At 35.9% G+C, this 21,548-nt stretch overlaps 1 protein-coding gene across 2 annotated transcripts in view; it reads right to left on the bottom strand.

The window, feature by feature from the left end:
• Positions 1-21,548, bottom strand: part of HIBCH (3-hydroxyisobutyryl-CoA hydrolase) — a 41,815-nt gene that overhangs the window by 18,949 nt on the left and 1,318 nt on the right. For both annotated transcript variants that reach the window (XR_009744152.1, XM_061457499.1), the window contains exons 3-7: positions 20,924-21,064; positions 19,371-19,455; positions 18,419-18,499; positions 17,660-17,712; positions 2,953-3,031 (exon numbers count right to left, since the gene is read on the bottom strand). Coding sequence is in view for 1 of the 2 variants with exons in the window: in XM_061457499.1 (XP_061313483.1) it covers positions 2,953-3,031; positions 17,660-17,712; positions 18,419-18,499; positions 19,371-19,455; positions 20,924-21,064 (439 nt within the window). In the remaining variant the exon portion in view is untranslated. The remainder of the gene's footprint in view (positions 1-2,952; positions 3,032-17,659; positions 17,713-18,418; positions 18,500-19,370; positions 19,456-20,923; positions 21,065-21,548) is intronic.

Below are 21,548 nucleotides of genomic sequence, written 5' to 3'. Positions count from 1 at the left end.
AAAAGCCATCTTCCTACTGGGATCTATAGGGCCTTCCTACATGGCTATACACAGGGAAATCAGTTTTAAATAAGCTCTACAGCAACTTAAGCTGATTACCTTAAGTTGCTTTAGAGGCACTAAACTGAATGAAAGTTTCTTTTAATTATTAAGGAATTTAAAAGCAGAATTAGTGAAGGTGTGACTAATCCACTTTATACTTACTTAGCTGTATAAATATAGTTCCCTATAGCTTCTACTGTATCCTTTTCAAGGTCCCTGTATACCTTTCTTCTTATAATTTTACTTCTCTTGTCCCTGTTCTACATATTCCTCTCAATTCTCTCAATAATGCTTCCCATACTTGTTACTGGGTTTTTCATAACATATGCCATATACTTGATTTTTTTTTCCTTTTGATAGCGTTTACCAATCACTTCTCAGATCCCTACTTAAATAAGAGAAGAACTGAATGTCTGCTGGGCTGACGAGGCTAAAAGCCTATGCTGACTTGCAGTCTGTACTCTGAGACAGATATAACTGCAATCAAATGTGAAACTCTGCAGTTGCCAAGTAGAAGATAAAGGTAGCACTCCTACATTCCTACCTTATCTTCCAGAGATGGAGATTTATCAGTAAATAACTCATGGAAAGCTAAAACCTTAAGAGGGATCTACAAGAAAGTGTCCACTATTATTATAACATCACTTTAAAGCCTACCTCCTACAATGTATACTTTCGTCTTCTGTTCTCCTCACCAGTGTTTTTTTCCACACCCTCCTACATCTAGGCTGCTTTCCAGTGCTTTATCTTATCTATGTCAAAATCCTGCAACCTAGAGTTGCCTTTTGTTTCTATTTGCAAAGTGGCATATCTATCTATATCCTTTTATTTATGGTGTATAAATGCAGAGCAATTGTGTGAAAATGTAGCAGCTGAATGAATGGTTTGTTTTCCTTTCACAGAAAAGGTGTAATTAATGCCTACTGAAACAAGTGAACATATGAAAAAAATCAATTAATACAATATCTAGGCAGCTAGACACTTCAAACATACACCACAGAGATCAAAACAGCTAAGCCTTTAAACCCAAACAGCTTTCAGCGGTTTTATTTCTAACTGATCCTAAAAGGCTTTTGATTACTTTCTTTCCTAAGCAAGTTTTAAGCTTTTCCTTTAACTTGTCTTCATGGTCTGTTTTAAAGTAAGCCCTTGTCAACACAAGAAATGTATGTAAATATTTTTTTTTTAAATAACACTACTCACATCTTTACCTTTGAAAAAGAAAGCAAAGGTGGTATCTTTTATTATTAGAATAATTTCATATGCCAAAGAACCTCTCTGTTTAGTTTAAAATCAAATAAACCTGCATTGTTTCTTTCAAATGGTTTTATCGTTCAGCAGCTGATTATGAACTTCAGGAGTTTAGCAAATCCATGTTGTATTAGTGCTGGAGCTACTTAGTTTACTATGTTGTCCTTCAGCACAGAAGGATATCCGAAGGGCTTCAAAAGTTCTTATTTTTCTCATCCCAAATTTATCTGATCAGAGAAATTACAGCTAGCAGGAACTGCTCTACTATTTTTTGCAGGAGTTAAAATGATAGTGAGCTTGCTTATATTTGGTGGGTTATGTTTTGACGACACAGCTCAGTATCTTAAGAATTTCAGAATATGTCTTGTGAAATGTTTCATACAGGCTGGATAGCAATAAACATTAGGTAATATGTAAAACTCCCTTTAAAAATATGAAAAATGATAGACCTTTTAAGCATTACGAACAGGGCACACTACAAAAATCCTATCAGCTAAGCATGCATTTTAACGTTAGCTGTAATGACATTACTGTACTTAAAATACTCTCAACAAAAGCAGAATGTTACAACTTAGTCCTGATATAATGATCGCTACTTCTCACAATTGATTCTTTGAGATGAAACTAAGGCTAAACATAATAGCACCACCATTTAAGCCATATAACTATGTATATAATTCTATACTCTCAAAAATTTTTTTAACAGAGCCACATATTTCAGACTATTCTCATTTTCCTGCTTGAGGACATAAAGATAACAACTGTAATCATTCTTCAGCTGCCTTGCTTTGGAAAGACACAGAAACTAAAAATTTTTGCAGAGGAATGCAGGATAGGTTACAGGCTTTGAGAACTCTTCATAAACATTGTTGATAAGCAGGGAAAAGGGACTTCAACACTGACGAAAGCATTAATGGAGTATATATGCCAGACTGTAATAGTTCAATGTGGATACCCTGTTGGTGCCAGGATTGTCTTGAAGGAAAATGTGAATGATTTCACAATGGTTTCACTGTAATCAGACTGACTTTTCTTGAGCCATGCCACCATCTTCATACAGCTCTCAGACACATTTTATTTTATACATCTCAGCTGACAAAGAAGCTGTAGGATCAAACATTAGAAAACACAAAGTACATGCTGCTATTAAAACAGATGACACTGCAATCTCGTCTAGGCACAATCTGTATGCAACTGTAATGGGCTTACATGAATAATCTACAAGGAAAGGTAGAATTTAAAAATCTGTCTCATTAACATTGCAGATCAGCTTGTAGTACAGTGAGTTTGACTCACACTGAATTCCAAATGCAGAGCTGACATGCTTGCACTGGGATCTTCAGACGTCATCTGCCTACATCTGTAGCAAAGACTTAGCTCCTCAGATCTACTTCCATTTTTTACAGACTGTATCCTGACAGTCTTCTTGTTGTCTAGACAGTAAACCCTAGGTTTAAGAGCCTCAAGATCAGCTTGCCAGAACATAGATAAGTTGCTACTAATTTAATAGAAGATACTTTCCACACATGGTCACCTCCAATTCCTTTTTAAAATTCTTTCATTACCTCAACTATTTTCAGTCAAAGACATTTCATCTTCATTACACAAACAGTGAAACTTTAAACACATTAGCATGTCATAATCAGTTAAAATACTTACCTATTGCTGTTTCTGGCATTGCAAAAACTGTCTTTTCTGTAGCAACTCGGAAATGTCCGTGGACTGAAAGGCCAACTCCCTATGCATGGAAAACAAGCAAAGGACAGAGTTATAAAATGATTGGTAAAAATAATCATAACTGTAATCCCACGTAGCACACCTCTTGCTTTGCTCTACAATCAAATATTTGATTTACCACACACATCTCAACAAAATATTAAAAGGCCTTTTATGGTTCAAATGCCAATAAAGCATCAGACTACCTTTATGCTTTGGCTGAAATGGCATTCTATGCTTTAAAAAATTGTCATCACCCTTTTCAAACATTACCCCATCTGTAATTTTTGGACATGCTTCAAACCACCAACAAAACCCACCCAATACTTTTGGAATATATATGAATTGCATGAAGTTTTAATTATAATACTTTAAAGAGAAATAATAATTAACTATTCTTATAATGCAATAATTACTTACTCTATCAATACAGAAATATTTTAAGCAGTGAAAGCCTTCACCATTAAAATTCAAAGTATGGGGTTAGAAACTCACTTATTTAACCTGTGGCCTTTTGTTCTCCAAAGCAGAAATAGATCTAGTATCCAATAGCTAATATTTAGCCCTCTTCTCTAGCAGTCCTTCCTGATGAGACATTTCCTTCAAGACCAGAAGAGCTTCTGGTGTTATCTATCACATATTTTCTGATTAGACAGTGAGCAGCAGCAAGGCCCAATAAAAATATATATATTTTCAGTTCACACAAATTTAATTTGAGATAAATGTTCAAGAGGCAAACTGCCAATTTAAAGAAAAATGGTTATCTTACTATTATTTAGGAATAATATTTGAAGTAATCCAAAAGAATTTGGGTTACTAAGCACAATCGCAAAGGAGTCTTATTTTTCAAAAGTTTATCTATATGATACATGTGCACGGAAATGTTCATATATTACTTGGAGATAAAACCCTCTACTGAGTATTTCTCAAAAAAGTTTCTTCATACAAATATTTTCTCTCTCTTCCTTTCCACTATTCCAGCTTACTTTCTTTCCTCACCATTAAATTCCCCTTTGCTTAGTCCTTCTATCCATCCAATTTTAGTATTAAAACTAAAACATGTTAAATACCATTTGCAAAAAGAAGTCAGTGTCTAATGAAGGTGTATTAGATTAATCGTGGTTTAAGCCCAGCCTGTCATTCAGAAACCACGCAGCTGTTTGCTTACTCCCCCCCCTTTTTTCTCCCCCTACTCCCAGAGGGATGGGGAGGAGAATCGAAAGAATGTAACACCCATGGGTTGAGATAAGAACAGTCCAGTAACTAAGGTTTAACACAAACCACTACTGCTACCACCAATAATAATAATGATAAGGGAAATAACAAGGGAAGAGAATACAACTGCTCACCACCCACTGACCGATACCCAGCCCAACCCCAGCAGTGATCTAGCCCTTCTGGGTAACTGCCCCCACTTTTACATCCTGGGAATGACATGTTGTGATATGGAATACCTCTTTGCCTAGTTTGGGTCAGGTGTCCTGTCTCTGCTTCCTCCTGGCTTCCTCTCCTCCCTGGCAGAGCATGAGGCTCAGAAGGTCCTTGGTCAGAGTAAACACTACTAAGCAGCAACTAAAAACATCGGTGTTATCTGCGCTGTTCCCATGCTGAAAGTCAAAAACACCGCACTGCACCAGCGACTAAGAAGGAGAAAAATGACTGCTACTGCTGAACCCAGGGCAGTAGCATTTGTAATTGCTTAGATACTAGAAAAATGTCATTTTATCCAGCTAAGGGTGGTAGTCTTCATAGTGTTTTATACTTTCCAACAAAGCCAGTGGAATTAATTGGATGATACTTGTTTGGACCAGCATTATATATAGGCTTTTGAGGAGAGAGTAGAACATCTTTCTGCTTATCTACAGAGATCTTTGTGTGGTTTTACATTAAAATTTTGAGAAGTTATCTCAATAAAAATCATATCCATTTCCTCACACCAGTCTCATGCATTCTTCCCTGGCCTCTCTTATGATTCTACCCAGCAAGAAATTGTCACTGCCTCCCTGAGGGTGATACATGACTAAATTTGAAAACATCTTCAAGTTTTTTCTGTAAAAATATATCTGCCAGTCAAGGGTTTTAATATAGATATATGAAGTTTTTAAGATTCCAGTCTAATTTTCTGAGAAATTGTAAGTTAACTGGTTATCATACTTGCTTTTATATCCACAGACTAAGCCAAATCTACACACATGAAGTACTGCTGTTTCAAGGAGGCAAATGGGATTTGAGCAAAAAATTGCAATGTTATTTGCAAAGGGTACAACCTGTGGCTCATCACTTATCTGTCCTTCAGCCCTTTCACTTGAGGACTGGTGAGATGCTGTACATCTCATCTGAACAGAGGCAAAGGCAAGGGCCCTGTCTTCAGTTATCTTGCAAATATAAAGCTACATTCACTCCTAAAACAGCTCTAGAACTCTTACATGAAATGGGAATGTGACTTCACCATTTCCAACTCTTCTTTTTTTCATAGCATAATAGCGTATTTTCACTGCATTTGGTAAAGCCTGCTGTTATATTTATGCATGTTCAGCAATAATGACGACCTTGTTATAAAGACAACACAATTAAAAACAAATTAAAAAATACCCATTTTGCTCTTTCCAATGCTTTAATTTTTTCTAATCCCTTAACTAAGAATATAAATATTATCTATCATAAAGCATTTGTCCTGCCTTTCTTGATCTTAAAATACATCCTAAAACTAATGTCTTCCTTCAGACTTTACCAAGATAATTGATTCCTATGGTGTATCAAGGCTTGTTTTTTAATCCAGACAGTTTATCTTAATACCAGCATGACACTTTATTTTCCACTGGTAGCTGAATGTTTGAATTTTGTAAAGGACACTTAATGTGAGCAGAAGTTAGGGAGTTGAGAAATTAACAAGCAATCAATTTAATTAAGTTGAGAAATTAACAAGCAAATCTGTAGGGTTTATGTAAGAATTAATCAAAACCAGGTAAGAGCAGTAATGGTGGTCTGACAATATATTACTGGAGATAGATTGTCTAGGAAGGCATTTGGTTACAAATTACAGATTTATTACTACATGGATACTAATCTTAAAAGCAGTGTGTTACAACTTGACTGCTAGATATCCTCAAAGAGGAACATAATATTACAGGCAGTTGGGTCTGAATTCCTCACCAAGCTTCCGAAAAAAAACCAGAGTAAGTGAATTTTACTTCCTGCACACGATTTCCTACTCAATGCTATTTCAAAAGTCATTATGTGACTGCATATAGAAAATTTATCATTGATTTCCATTTTTTTCTCATGATGAATACAGAACCTTATTAAAAGTATTTTTCTAATGAAAAACAAGGTGCAAATTACTCATAGATGGAAAAATGGAATACAGCTACTATAAATCTTAAAAGTCGTAAGTCTTAAGTCATAGCCAGAAGGCTCCATTATCTTAAATTGAGAATACTAGTAAATCAGAGAACTCATCATGTCTAAGGAACTTAAGAAATTAAGGGCCACCACAACAGAGCAGAATAAATAAGCCCTTCCTGAATTACACATGTAAACTTCTGTTCACATACAGAAAAGCAGATCTGTGTCACAGCAAAACCATAAATAACACTTGTCTATTTACTAAATAATTTAACTCAGACTGTAAAGGAAGCACTCCCTAAGAAAGCGTAAGTAACAGAATAAAGGAAATACAAACAGAAAAGGCCTTCCAGAATGTTGTTTGTATCATCTTCACTAGGCTGATAAAGAATTTTTAGCCATGAAAGCAAACAACTTTATGACAATACCAATATTAACATTGTGAAAATCCTGCTTGAATTGAAAACACTGAATGTAACAGTTCACATTCAATGCTAACATTCATTTTGAACTGCAGTAAAATACAATTCCTGGTAGGGCCAGTGCCACAAAAGAAATGTGGCAATCAACAAACAAGCTGAGCATAACACAACAAATACATCTGAATACAGATGTGCAGAAACAGCAAAAATGTTTTCAAAAGCATTAGTTAGCAAAGTGAGTGGAACTGATTCAGGACGCAGGAGGAGCTATGTTAGGTCAAAAATCACTGATGTAAGAGCATTACCACCTGCATCCAGACACAGCAAGGCTTAAACTGAATCAAAATTAATCTCTGTTCATCATTAATGTTATGGACTACTCCAAAGAGTATAATCCATTTTTATCTGTAGATACTAACAGACAAGATGACTTAGTGAACCAAAGCAATGCGGCACATCAGATCAGCCTGGACCACGAATATCACTTTCTTTGTCTGATGACATATAAATCAACTTTATACAAGTATTTTAAAAATATCATTAAAACCATTTTTTTTGGTAAAATTTTTTTTGGTAAAATTTTCAATCACTTAGTGTAGTATTTTAAAACATAAAACATTAATGTAACATAAATATATTAATTTATACATACTGATCATGTATTAGAGATACTCAGTTGAAATTCCTACAGAAATAGAGGCACAATCATTTGAATGCATATGGATTATCTGTAATCATATCTGATGTGTCAGTTGTGTTACTCTGACCTCTAATTATTTAAACAAATTTGATCCAACTACATTAACAGTAAAAATTTAGGTGGGGTTCTTCTTACAGTGAAATTTGGGGGAAAAAACCCACATAGGCCATTCTGTGCACCAATGCTGCTACAAGTGTCCTTTATCCACAGAATTTAGACTGAATTTTTAAAAGCCCTCTTCTGATTTTTCTGCTACCAGCAAAAGCTTACGAATGGTTTCAAACTGTTTTTATTAGGGCGGTTAGCTGCAATAGCCATGTTTTTTCCCCTGTGTAACCTGCAAGGACTGATCCAGTCTTCTGCTGGTGAGCACTCATAGTAGTGTGCAATCCCACATGGCAGCCCATATAGATGCTGTGGTGGCAGTTAAACCCATGGTTCCACAGCAGGATTTGAGTGCCTGCACTTTCATATCCTCCCTGGCAAAGTACCTTGGCTCCTCCAAGACAAAAAGCAGCAGGTTGAACAGTGTGGTCTCATGGTCCAGTCTGGCGTACAGATACTGCAGCTCCACAACCATGACACAAACATAGTAACTTCTACAAAGAATTCCTTCTGATTATTCAGAATTTTCAGGAATAACTTATTTCCAGAATAAAAACTGTTTTCCTTGATTCTTTCTCACTACTATGTATTATTTTCTAAGACTTACATTTAGTAAGCCTACAAAACTTCCTGGCATCAAGTCAGCTATGTCTGTTAGAAAACACTCATGTTGGAGGAAGCAGAACTTTTTATGAACGCAAGACTTCTGCTGCAACAGAAACAGAAGACATAATAAGGCTTAGCTCTGACAGTCTACAACAAAAGGAATTAATTACTAGCAAGTGAAACTTTTTCTAGTGTTAAATTTGACAGCATTCTTTTTCCCCCAATGCTGTTCTCCAGTCTTTCCCTATACTGGCCATGTATGTTCAGAAAAAGATACTACAAGCTTTTTTTATTACTTATAAAATCCTGGAAGACAAGCCCATTCCCTTTGGTCTTCTGTATCACCTAAAAAATCTAGCTACTGCAAGAAATTTGTATGTCCAACTTGCCACATCTTGACGTCTGCAGGGAGGGCAGAGATGTGAGAGGGAACCTGTTTCAGCAACCACCACCAGTGCATAACTAGATAACTACGTCTTATCTTTAAATTACAGAAACACTTCTTGTTCTTAAACAGGCCCATGCAACAGAACTTTTTTTAAACGGGCACAGTTTTTTTGGGGATGACGAGAGAATTAAGGGGATTTGGTAATGAGGCTCAGTTTCTCAGGAAGAAATGCTTACAAAGTATAAGACATTAAAACTAACTCAAGGAGAAAAGCATTCAAATTCTTCTGGAAATGAGAAAAAAATAGAAATATGAAATGATGGAAAAGCAAGCAAAGATAATTCTCTTCAGAACTTTTTTTCTTGATCTATTGTAAAGGGAAGGAAAGTGAAATAATGAGAAAACTCGCAGTATGAGACTAGGCATCTACACAAAGGCCTAGAAATAGAGAAAAATAGTAGAACTTTTAGCAAAAGAGAGTCTGGTGTTAAATGGAAAGAACAAATCTGTGCAGAAGCTTGCAAAAACCTCTGCAATGACTGTCAACAGCAGAGGTAGGAAAGCCACAAATGAAAACTTCCTTTAAACATAGAGAGGTTTCAGGAAAAAAAATTAGTAATAATTATTTAGAAAAGTACAGCTTAAAGCTTCAGCTTCAGTCTCGGAGTAGACAAGTGGTGTTTGCTCTATGATACAATCTACATGTCATTACGTTGAACAGGAATGCAAACATTCTGTCATTCTAAAATACTAAGTGCAGTATGATTGCGTAATACCAGCATCTGTACAATGTATGTTCAGGAAGTCTGCCTTTCTTTCCCTGGTGTAAAATAGTGGCATCCATTCCTTTTCATAGTGTACATTAAACTCTGTCATTGTAGAGTTGGGAGAGGGAGGAGAAAGGAGTTTTACTTACTTCACCAATACTGACCCGTAATTTAAAATACTTGTTTTTGAGACTGAGCTTTATGATAAGCCCTTCGAGGAATAACATCACAGGCCAGTCAAACATTCAGTGCTTATTTTTTGCTGATGTCAAGAGCTGCTGATATTATAGTCCGATTAGCTACAAAATCAAGTGCACCATTTGTCCCTAGGATCACACACAGGAGCTTAGGAGGCCAAAGTGCCAGATGGTAAATATACTGTTGTGTCAGCAAAGAGCGAATCCTGCCTTAGTACCGCCTCAGCATTGTTTTCAATATTCTATATTACAGAAGCTAAGAGGCACTCAAGTCAATCTCACAAAGATTTGTTTTAAAGTACAACAAATAACTACTTGAAAACTGTATTCTACTTCACAGTAAAAGCTGCCTTCCACTTTGAAGAACTGGCAACAAAACAAGCCACAAGCCTCTATGTGATAAACACACAACAGTTTCCAGAGGGAGGGGGAGAGGAAGAGAGAGAATTGGAAAGCAGTTTATCTAGGTTTAGTATGACAATTACTTTTACTTCAGGGCAGATTTTAGAGCATAAATTAAAACAAAACCAAAGACGTTCAAGTTTCAGCACATGGTAACTGACAAGAGGCATGACATAACTGTAAAAAGGAAGAAAAAGAAGAATCAGGAGAAATCCCAAGAAGCACGGACATTTCTAAGTTCCAGTTTCTGTTTCCTAGCTGTAAAAAAAAGGCTTAAAGGGGTAATAATATCCATTACAGTATAGAAGCACTGTGCTATGTAAAATAATTTTTCATGAACTTTAATATGCTGCAATTAATCACCCAAAGCACACTATATGTATAAACATTTATATATGTATATTAGTAAGTCAGGTGTTATTTACACAGAGATTTTGTTTCACTAGTCTGCAAGAAAAAACAGACAGCAATACCAGGCAACTTGCTCAGAAGGAAAGACTGTCTGCATAGATGTCTGTACCCACAAATGGCACAGAGTGAAGGCAGAGCCTTCTCTCTCACTTTTACTTCACTGGGAACTGGATTTGGTAGTGGGCATATTTAGGCTATAGACCACTGAATCTTTGAAGTCTATAGCTCTCCCTTTCCTCCTCCCACCTTCTGCAGCTGCCTGGTTGTTAATCTGTGTAACTTGTGAAGCCTGGGAGTAAGAAATTTCAATTGTGTTTTTTATATACAGCAGTAAGAAAGTTTTGGTTCTTTCTGATGCTGCTCTGGTCCTATATCAAGCAATCAAAAAACAATTCCATTTTACAAATACATATCTTAAATTCAACACTGATGTTTACTTTCGTAAACTATTTGTGAAGAAACAAGGAAAAAATGTTATTTGCAGATGCAGGCCAGAAGTTGTATATATGTATGTTTGGAGTGAAAGGAACATTCCTGAAGAGTTATGGCCACACAACCTGGATAAAAATGGGATAAGGACAGCTATTGCTCTGCTCCAGCTCCTTTGTGTACTGGAATTCTGTTGACTTAAATGCGCAATATATAAATTGCTTATAATGTACATCATTACAGATTTACTTCATAAGAAATATTACTGTAATGAGAATTGTTGACCAAATCCTCCTAAAGTGTAAGTAACTATATTGGTAGAATCCCCATGGTACCTGTAGCAAGTGTCTAACAACACTGTTCAAGAAAACATTAATCCAGCTGTTCATAGTAAATTATATTTCCAGTCTCAGTAAATGCTCTTAAACCTGTAGTGTACATCCAAACCCTTGTTTTCTTTGATGAATGAGGCCCAGATGTGTCAGAGCACTCATATGCAGGCAGTGTTACATATGGTAACATACAGACATGGTAGTAAATAACCAGTATATTAAGTATAACAAGATACTGACTGAATGTCTTCCCCTCCAGATAACATTTCAAGTAGTTTAGAAAAGTGTAAGATGCAGCTGATATCTTGAATATTGAACTGGAAAACATTTTAGATGTTTTTTCTACTAAGCATTAGGGAAAAAAAAAAAGTTCCAGCTTAAATTACATGCAAGCATTGCAAAGTACAAAAAAACTTCTAAAAATACTCCTAAAAACTGACTTCACCTTCCCTTATGAGAAATTCCTTTATTAGGAACTGGCCTTCCTTTCACATAAATCTTCTGATTTCTGTGACTGAGAATGATTTCTATTAGAAATACCAAGTCCTGAGAAAAAGACAACTATATATGATACATTTGGGGCAAATTCCTCCACAGCTTTCAGCTATTTATTCAATGCAAGAACCTCAAACAGCTAAGTAAGCAAATATGTTTTCTCCCATAAAGGGCAACCATGGGAAGTAGGCCACTTGCTATTGTGACACGCCAATATGCATTTTTCTGGCAGCAAACATCTATAAACACACACAAGAGCACAGGGGACTAATTTTTTTTTAAGCTATTTTTAAAAACTGTTACTTGATTTTACCAGCACTTGCAGTTAGTGCATTATTTTGCATATCAGGCATTTACTTTCACCTACTAAGTAACTTCACTACCATGGAAAATTACCCATCTCTGTCAAGTTTTTCCCCTCAGGTGTCAGAACATTATTATAAAGAGCTAGCATCAGAAATATATAAAACATTACTTAACAAACTTTTATAATTATAAAACCTTTTCAGAATGTCGTGAGGTAAAATTTCACAAATATGCCTGGCTAAAATGAAGTAAAACACTGGAAATTCCCTCTAAAATTGTTAATTCAAATTTAGACAAGTCTTTATTGATTAAAGCAGAGTAGAAGCTTGAAACAAAGAAGTGTTCTACTTTTTCCTGAAGAAGGTTAAAATATCACCCTTTCCCACAAGACAATTACTTATTAAACCCTTTCTAAGACAAATGGACCTTACATGATGCAACACTGAATAGTTACAAAGATGCAAACTTCAACTAAACAAATTTCTGCCTTAAAGGTTACAGATCAGGTCGGAAAGTTGGATTCCTCTAACAATGTCAGGCTCTGGAATCTTTTGCTGAAAATGAAGTGGCACTAACACAAAGAAGTAAAGCTGATTATTAGGTACTCAGTCCACTCTTCTGCTGCAACATAAAAATACACAGTAGCTCTGAACCTGTAGTCCAGAAGGGAAGCACATTTAGCTGCACAGTAGTATTTCCAAACCATAGAATAGGTTCAGGGCTTTGGCTGCATCTGTTCTCTGGAACTCCTACATAACCCCTTGATTAAAATGAGACTGTCACTCAGCAAGCAGCAGTCTGAAAATCTTCATATTTTGAACTGCGACATTTCTGATGCTTTCCCATACACAGCATAGTTACCTCTCATAAACAAACTAGGGGAACACAGCCTAGATGGTATCACTATGAAATGGAGAGCACAATCACCTGAAAGTATATTAAGAGTTACCAGCAGTCTACAATCAAACTGAGAGGGCACCCTAGCTGCGGTCATACAGAAGCCAATCATTAATGAAGTCATATTTGATATTTTCCTTATCTGCTTGGATAATGTAAACAAGGTTTTCTAGAATTTACAGATTGCTTTTTGGGAAGGCAAACACTTTGAATCAGAATTCAAAACCATCTCACTTTGGAGACCAGATAGAAGCTAATGAAATAAAAATAACTACATTTAGCAAAATAAAATGCAAGATTACAAGTATGTTTTCTACGGAACAAATGCCTAGACATTTTTCAGGGGTTTACAGTAACCATGAACTTAATACACATAATGATGCAATGTTGAGAAAAGAACTACTGAAGGTATCAGGCTGACAGGCACCAAAGGGCTGAAGTATACCCACACAGCCTAGATTCAATGTACTTGGGAAGCCTAGTCAGACCGAAGAGGTGGAGCTGTCAAAGGCAATGCCAGCTGAGATGGCACTCAGGCTTCTTAGGGAGAAAATTAGTATTATTCTTTTATTGCCTTTGAGGAAAAGGGTAGCTCCACAAGACTGACGCTTCAACAAACAAGTTCTGTTCAAGGAGGAAGATTTAAAACTTGGTAAAAGTTTAGTGGTAAAGAAAGGTACTGTCATGGAATGTTACACAAGAAGGAAAGAGGTAAGAGTAATAGCTTTAAGAATAACTAAAAGTGGTGGCCTCCTAGCACCTGATGCTTTGAGAAGTTGCTATTTAACTATTTGTGACAGAACATCTCTGCAATATATAGAGAATAATTATTCTGCTCTACTCGGTGCTGATGAATCCTCCAGCTGAAATATTGTCTGGTCTCTGGTAATGAACTGTAAAGTACAAAAACTGGAAAGATTTCAGAGGATTGTAAGAAGACTTAATCTATAAAAAAGGCTGAGTAGCTACCTTTATCCCTATTAAAAAGAGCTGGCTAGAAGCAAGGAATGCAAGTATCTCAAACTGTTCTTAGAGAGCTGTGACTAAGACAGGAATATATTGATTACACATGCTAAAGACTTAAATTAGACACTGGGGAACCTTAAAAAATAACTAAGCACTTGGGTAGGACATCAGCAAAAAACAGAATTCTTGCTGTTGGAGACTTCTGAACACTTTAGGTGAAAATCTGCTAAGTAATCATCTAGCTATATTTAACACTACTTCAAGTGCAAAAGAAGAATCCCAAGGCTCCTCTCAGATCTATACTTCTGTGTAGTCTAAAACTTAGCATATTCAACATTACTACCTGAATGACTAACACAGACTCAAACAGTTCCTTAAAAAATTCAGGATGCTTCACGTAAGTAACTTGGATGTAGACTCTCAGTTTCAATAAAATACCTTGCTTAGAAAAAACTCTACCGCTAGGTGCATTGACAAAATGAATGGAAAGCTACTCATGAACCCAAACACCCAATTGGTAGGTTGTCTTCTCATGCCCTAATACACCTGAGGTCCTTCCCTACTGAGGAGAGAATAAAAGTCAGCACTGTGTACTATCGCTCTTGAAAACTGGGCCCTAGAATATGAGGGAATTGGAGATGGCAATATCTCTTTAAACTGTGAGCTACATTAAAGTTCCAGCTTCCTACTACTCTCCCTAAACCCAAATCAAGATTAGAAAATAAAATTCTCAGAATAACTCCACAGGGCTTTGCAAAGGATTTACAAGAACTGGCAACTCTATCCAGCTTCATTTCTATACTGAAAATGTTGCACATTGCTATATAAGTTAAAATCTATTTGCCCCACAAGGTGTTTTCTTACCCTAAAACTCAAAGCATTAATTGTTAAAGCAAGAAGTGTAACATAAAGGTATAGCCTTTACAGATCTCATAACTTGCTAAAATAAACTTAGCAAATATATCATGCAAGAGGTCAGACTAAAGGATTAAATACTGTGTATGATTTACAAAGCAAAAAAATCCTGTGTTTGAGCAACAGTCTTTACTCATCAGTAGAAAAACAAATACTGGGGGCCTATTTTGGCCTTATTAATAACTAAACACGTAAGTATTCAGTAATAACAGATGATAAGCCTGAAACAGCAGCAAATTGCTTTTCACAAAGCACAAAATTGAACTGTGAAGCCTACCTCCACAAGCCTTTCTGAAGGCCAAACCTACTTTATGTCAAAAAGTACCATATGAATAGAGAGGCGAGTGTGACTACTGATAGTTATTTAGCACCATGGCTCTGAAATACAGTGTAGCTCAGGAAGTTTCTAAATTATGCATGCTCTAAATATGATACTAACGAGAAGGGTACTTTGTAGACACTGCTGCAGACTCCTCCCTGAACTAAAAGCAGTGGCCTTTGCTCCTAAATATATGTATTTCTGCTTTGGCAATATGCCAGAGATTTAAGTAGGCTTTATGTAAAGTTAAAACCACCAATCAAATCTGTCTAGTGTGCTTTATTTAGCTCTGAAACAGGTATAAAGTACATTGTTATTAAGCCTTTTAGTCTGTTAGAGAGAGCAATGACACAGTAATGTATTTTGTGCCAAAGCCCTATTTAAAACCACAGTTACATGGCACACTTTTGTTCACTAAAGTCAGGAAAACATTGGAAGATTTTTTACAACCAAGAAACCCAAACTTAGGACCTCATTTAGAAACAATAATATTAAAAAAAAAAACAAACAACTGTTTAAATACTCTGCATTTTTTTGTCTACTGTTCAGGTATTTCATTTCAAGGAATTAAAAGTGTACAGATAGAAGTCAACTAAAATAATCTGAATAGATTTTCAGCATTTGATAACTATCATAATCTGAGGGTTTTCAGCATCATGAGAGTACACACCCAGTGTTCCCTTCCACTGTACATGCCCTTTAGCAATAAATGTGGTATCTACAACTTGTTTCACTGTTGCTTAGTAACAATCACCTTAGGTGCAGTCACCTTTGTTTCATCAAACATACTTGTTACTTGAACCTACTGTTCTAAGTACAAAAAATGAAATACATTTATATTGAATATCAATTTTTGATGAACTACAGGAGCATAGACAAGAAGTGCAGAAATCAAGCTCCACAGCCCCATCTGTTGGATAATTAAGCTCTCAAGAAAGCCATCTACCAGCCTCTGGCCAACAATGCTGAAGCGGAACTAGTTTACTTTGATACAATCCCAAGTTTTACCCTCACAAATTTATGATATCTGTGCATCAGTAGCAACTTTTACTACCTAAACACATAGTAACTGAGTTTCTAAAACATTCTGATTTTCAATTTAAACTAGAACAAAAGAGCACTCCATGTACAGTGCTACTTTTTTGAGCAAGTTTGAGATTGACCTGTTTGTCTTTTTGTTCATTGACTATAGTGAAATTGCAGTTTTTAAGAGGTATCCCTTAAATTTTAAGGCCAAGCTAAAATGACTTGCTTCTAAAGCCAATGGTTTCAATGTAAATTTGTTTTAAAGGCATTTACTGTAGTTCATAAGTGACAGATGCTTCTAGCTCCCACTCACTTGTAGGGACTAAGATAGCCAAATCTTGGGCATATGAAAGGGATGAAATATGAACTTATTGTGTTAAAAACATAGAACCAAACATCTGAGTGATTTAAAACAGAGCATCTATTTATACCATGAACAGAATAACTCCTTTGTATGGATGCATTTCTGATGAATAATTACAGTAGGACAGAGCATTCCCACACAGGAAGCAGAACAAGATAATGGTACAACCATGCCAAGTTCAAGGGCTGTTCTAGAGGTCTGAGATCTGAGGCTTGGTAGCAGAGCAGCAAGGGGAAAAGAGGAATCGCATGTTTAGATCACCAGCTGGAAAGACCACGGCCAAAATACACAAAAAGAAATGTGCAAGGGAAGTTGGAAAGGGAGGAGTCATGACCAGTGATGGATCATGTAGTGTTACACTTATATCATCCTGTCTTTGACAAACTTAAACAGATTATACGCCCATATCATACTGGTGTGCAAGAATATAAATTTAAGCAACAATATGGCAGGCAGACTTTACTTGTCAAACTCACTGTTCAAAATAACTTAAGATTGTTATATTCTACTCCCTGCTACAGCGCAAATGTATCCAACAGATGTCAAGCTTTAGAGAATAGCATTTCAGCATGAAGAAAAGTACAGTACTGGTCTCTTAACTACCTACTCATAGTGTTCAGAGCCACCAATTGCTGAAGCAATTATTAACACTGAGTATAACTAGCAATATGATGGAGTCTTTCCATGTTGCTTTAGTAATAAGGTATGGCCTTGGAAAGGGTAAGGGAGAATCAGGATCTTGTAATACATGTTTTAGGAGTACTACAAAGGTGAGAAAGTAGATGCATTTTCAGGTAATTTGTTGGAAAAATACAGATCTCACAAATGTCCGTTAAAGTACAGCTTAAAATATAATTTTTACTAATTTTCATGGAGTTGTCCTTTAATTGCATATTTATATAGTTCAATTTCATAATACATTTTGAGTGAAAAACTCAGTTCTTGTATGATCTACAAACTCACACTTCAGTATTCTGAAAACCTTTGCAAGGGGCATCTCCTACAGTGACAGGATACTGCTCTTAACACAACTGCCAGATCCTCAGAGAAGCAGTTGCACTGGGTATGAAAGAACAGAAGCACTAGAAGAGCAGCAAGTTGCCCTGACAAGCAAGAGACAAAGGTTCACATTACAATCCTTATTCTCGAATTGCAATGTTTGAAATGCCATGTGTGCGCTTCATTTAACTCAAGCTCAGCATATTACATTACTTTAAAACAAATGATGTCACATACCACACCAAGGTGCTTAACTTACCCCTCCCATTGTAATGCCATCAATAAGTGCCACATATGGCTTCTTGCAAGTGCCTGTAAGGAATGTAAAGAACCAAAAAAATTGTACATTTTTTTTCAAGACAATGGTCCTGTGACATCAGCTGAACTGATGAATCTGACTGAACTTTTAAATCTGACCTGAAAACACTAATATTAGACAGCAGTTTTAGTCAGAGTGGACTTTTGAATCTTTCCATGCATGGTAATTGAAAACATCTTTACTCAGTGTCTTTGCTGGTAGTTATTTTAAGACCACATACTCCTAGGTTCTTCGAAATAAACTAAGGCGTTTAACTCCTAGCTTAATTTATGCAGTTTATATAAATGGAAAGCTTTAACATAATTTGATCTTCTGCCTTCTGACTGAATACTAATGATTTTCCATGCATCTATTTTTATCGCAAGTCTTTTTTGAAGCAGATCAATGGTACTTAGTGCAGAACTGCACTGTCTGCATCTACAACATAATTAATCTGTAGCTGAATTGTAACTATCCAGAACAACTGGATGCAATAAGCTATCACAGTAGCTTAAACAAAAGAAACAAATTCTGCATGCATGATGTAAACATGAGATATGTTACACTAGTGGCATTAAAAAAAACAAAAAAACTAACATAAAACTACTTCTATTATGTTATCTCGGTTTTTTTATAGATCAGCAAAGAGAGAAAATGAATTTACATTCAAAGCCACTACTTTGAAAACTGTACTGCTTCAGAATTTGCTATTAAACATACCAATGGCATTGTTCAGGGTATATTCTTCTTTGAAGAAATCTTGTGCCAGCTTATTTCCAACTTTTCCTGCATCTGTGATGGCTTAAGAGAAATAAAAATTCTAAAGATAACTGTAAGTTTAAAGGAAAGTGCAAATAAGAATTAATATTGCATGAAAACAATTTATTCCAACTGCAATCAAGCAGCAACTTAATCCTGCTTTTAGTTGAGAAAATTTGCTCAAACTTAAATACGAATGCAAAGTTTCAAATATGAGTCAATTTATTATGCTGGAGACTGTCACATGCATGTGAGCATGCAATTCATCTTCTATGCCATGGAACCCATCCTAATGTATGGTAGTCTTGTTTGTGGTGTTTCATATCAATATATAGAACGGTTACTTAAAACTTATTATACTGAAAACTCTGAATACTAAAACTGAGAAGCCAATGAGAGCAGGACATAATTTGATGATAACCTGTGCTGCTTGTTCACCTAAAATTTAAAACAACTGCTAATTTTCACAGTCTGGAAGTTTCCTACAGTTCTTACTTAGATACACTGATAACCATTGTCAGCTCTTTACATAGCCAACTCAAACATCAGACACAAATTATCTTATAGTAAAAGTTACTTATTAGGACTCTTCAAATTTCTCATAAAGAAGTTGTCAGTAATGAAAATCTGGGAAGAAAAAGGTAGAGACAAGGACCCTCTCTTCCCTCTTCCCACAAATGACTGCTATTACCAGTTATTCATAAAAGTTCAATTTTTACTCTTTTATACAATGTTCTGACAGCTGTCTCCTGACGAGTAACTTAAATAGCATCCCTGCATCAAGGCATCATAAGAATAATCTCTCTTACTTTTGTGTAGCAAGGCTGTGCTTACCCAAGTCACAGTAAATAAACCAATGCAAAATAATAACTGGCAAAGACATGTTAAATGTTCAAATGACTCTACTCCTTACCTCTGATGTCACCCCCAGCACAAAAAGCTTTTCCTCCAGTTCCCTTTATAATTATTAGAAAAGTTTCGGGATCTTTCTCCCAGGTCTAAAAAGAAGTAAATGTTTCCATGTAAGATTAAAGTCTGTGCAAAAAAACCTGCTTTCTCTGTATGCTGTAATACTTACTTTACTTTCTCAAAAAGCAAATCAAACTATACTTAAAATAGTTTGTCTTTCTTACACTGAGAGCTAAATGTCTTTCTGCCATCCTGGTGACCTATTTAACCTTGATTAGGTTAAATAATCTAATTTAACATCAGATTAGCAGAGTTGCCTCATGTATTTCAGCAAATGCCTGTGTAGAGATACCAATTTGAAGAAAGGCAGCACTCCCTAAAACAGGGTCCAGCATAAATCCCAACTGGAACACAATGTTGGGGCATAAAGCTAGGAATATGGAAGATATAATAACAAGGTCTCAGGCCAAATCATGAAAGTTGTGTAAAGCTAAAATGCATGGCAAGGAAAACAGGGATTAAATTACTGATGGATTTTGGCAAAATTACTGTGATCAATGCCCATCAAGAATTTTTTTTCTGTATTAAATTAATTTGTGCACAGACGTTTTGCTAGGTACAATGACCATGTTGTTGTTTGGGGTTTTTTTTTCCCCTGAATTAAATACAGTGGTACAAGACTTCAGCAGTGGTGCAACCATATTGAGAAAAAGATGCCATCTACAGGTTTTCCCTCCCCCTGCCCTTTAAACTACGCTTATAAATCCCTTGTTCAAAAAAGACAGGACATTTCTGTATACCAGCAAGTGTACTTAAAATTATGCCACCTTTTAAGGCTGTGCTTCAAATAAAACTCAGTACTCAGCACTACAGATTAAGTATGTCTGTAAATGTTCTTCAAAGAATGCATAAACTTGCAATACATCTGTCTACCAAAATACCAAAAGGCAGGCAACTATCCAACAAATATTGGTATCTAGCAAGCCTGATTTTCTGCATATCATAAACAGTCACATTAAATTAAAAAATTTGCAAGCTTAAAATTTCACATTACTTCACTAGCTTGTAAAAAGTGCCTGTAAATCCATAAAGTTCTTCCTAAAGGAATGACACTGACAATACCTTGCTTTCAAGTGGCTTGTATGTTTTATTTCAGCGATGCAGCCTCTCCACAAAACATGCACCCAACCAAAAGCCAACAAAACTGTACATCCTGGAACTCATGCATGCTGACTGACCAGCTGGGTGTTGCCAAAAGCAATACATAAACCATGAGCCCTTCTTGCTTTTAATACAGTTCTACTTTTAATATGGGTGTCTCTATCTATCCAGATGCTAAATTTAACTTTGTCTGACAGCTTCTTTCTTTGACATGTCTTCTCCTTCTAACTTACTTAAAACTGTCTGTTCTTTCCCATACTATAAATGGCTCATTGGCCAATGCAGTCACACAGACTCTCATTCTTTAAATCAGTACACTAAGAAGTGTCAGACTGAATTTCAAAACTGGTTTTGGATACATATGTATAGTGGATGGGTAGAAGGGGAGCTACTAACCTTTATTTGTGGATAAATTTGTCGGATCATCGGAAGATTTAGGGCATTGAGAGCCTTGGGTCTATTCAAAGTTATTATTCCTGCACCTCCTTTCTTTTCCAACAAGACTTCAGCTGTTGAATCTGTTTGCTTAGAAATCTTCTGTACATGGAAATACAAATAAATAAACCAAATGTCATCAGTTAGATACCTTGAGTAACATCCATACAAGAGTGTTTATGGAAATATTCTCGTAACAGTTAAGATCATAAAGCATGCATTTTGGAAATGTACACTAAGGCCTTCCCACTGTGCTTCAAGTTTTATTTGTAATACCTCAACAGTTTTTTCAAAAACACCTTATGCCTGAGTCCTTGAGAATAATAAACCTCAGACAAGTTTTTGAGCTACACACTGACAATTGAATTCATTCAAAAACACACCACCAGAACTGCCACATGGTCCCTTATGACTAGCATTCTGAAAATACCAGCAACAATTATAACAATGATAGTTCTATGTGTCCCTACTGGCAGTTTGACACTGGAAACTCAAATGTACATATTGCTTTGTCTGTAAGTAACCTTTAACAGTAGAGAACAAATCACTGAACTATTTTCACAATTTATTTAAACTCACAGTTGAA

The sequence above is a fragment of the Pezoporus flaviventris genome, unplaced genomic scaffold, assembly GCF_033815535.1.
Source record: "Pezoporus flaviventris isolate CSIRO_AGI_PZ_B2104156 unplaced genomic scaffold, CSIRO_AGI_Pfla_v1 ptg000001l, whole genome shotgun sequence".
Lineage (NCBI taxonomy): Eukaryota > Metazoa > Chordata > Aves > Psittaciformes > Psittacidae > Pezoporus > Pezoporus flaviventris.
The sequence above is the reverse complement of the archived record's forward strand: the minus strand, read 5'-3'. Positions and strand labels throughout refer to the sequence as shown.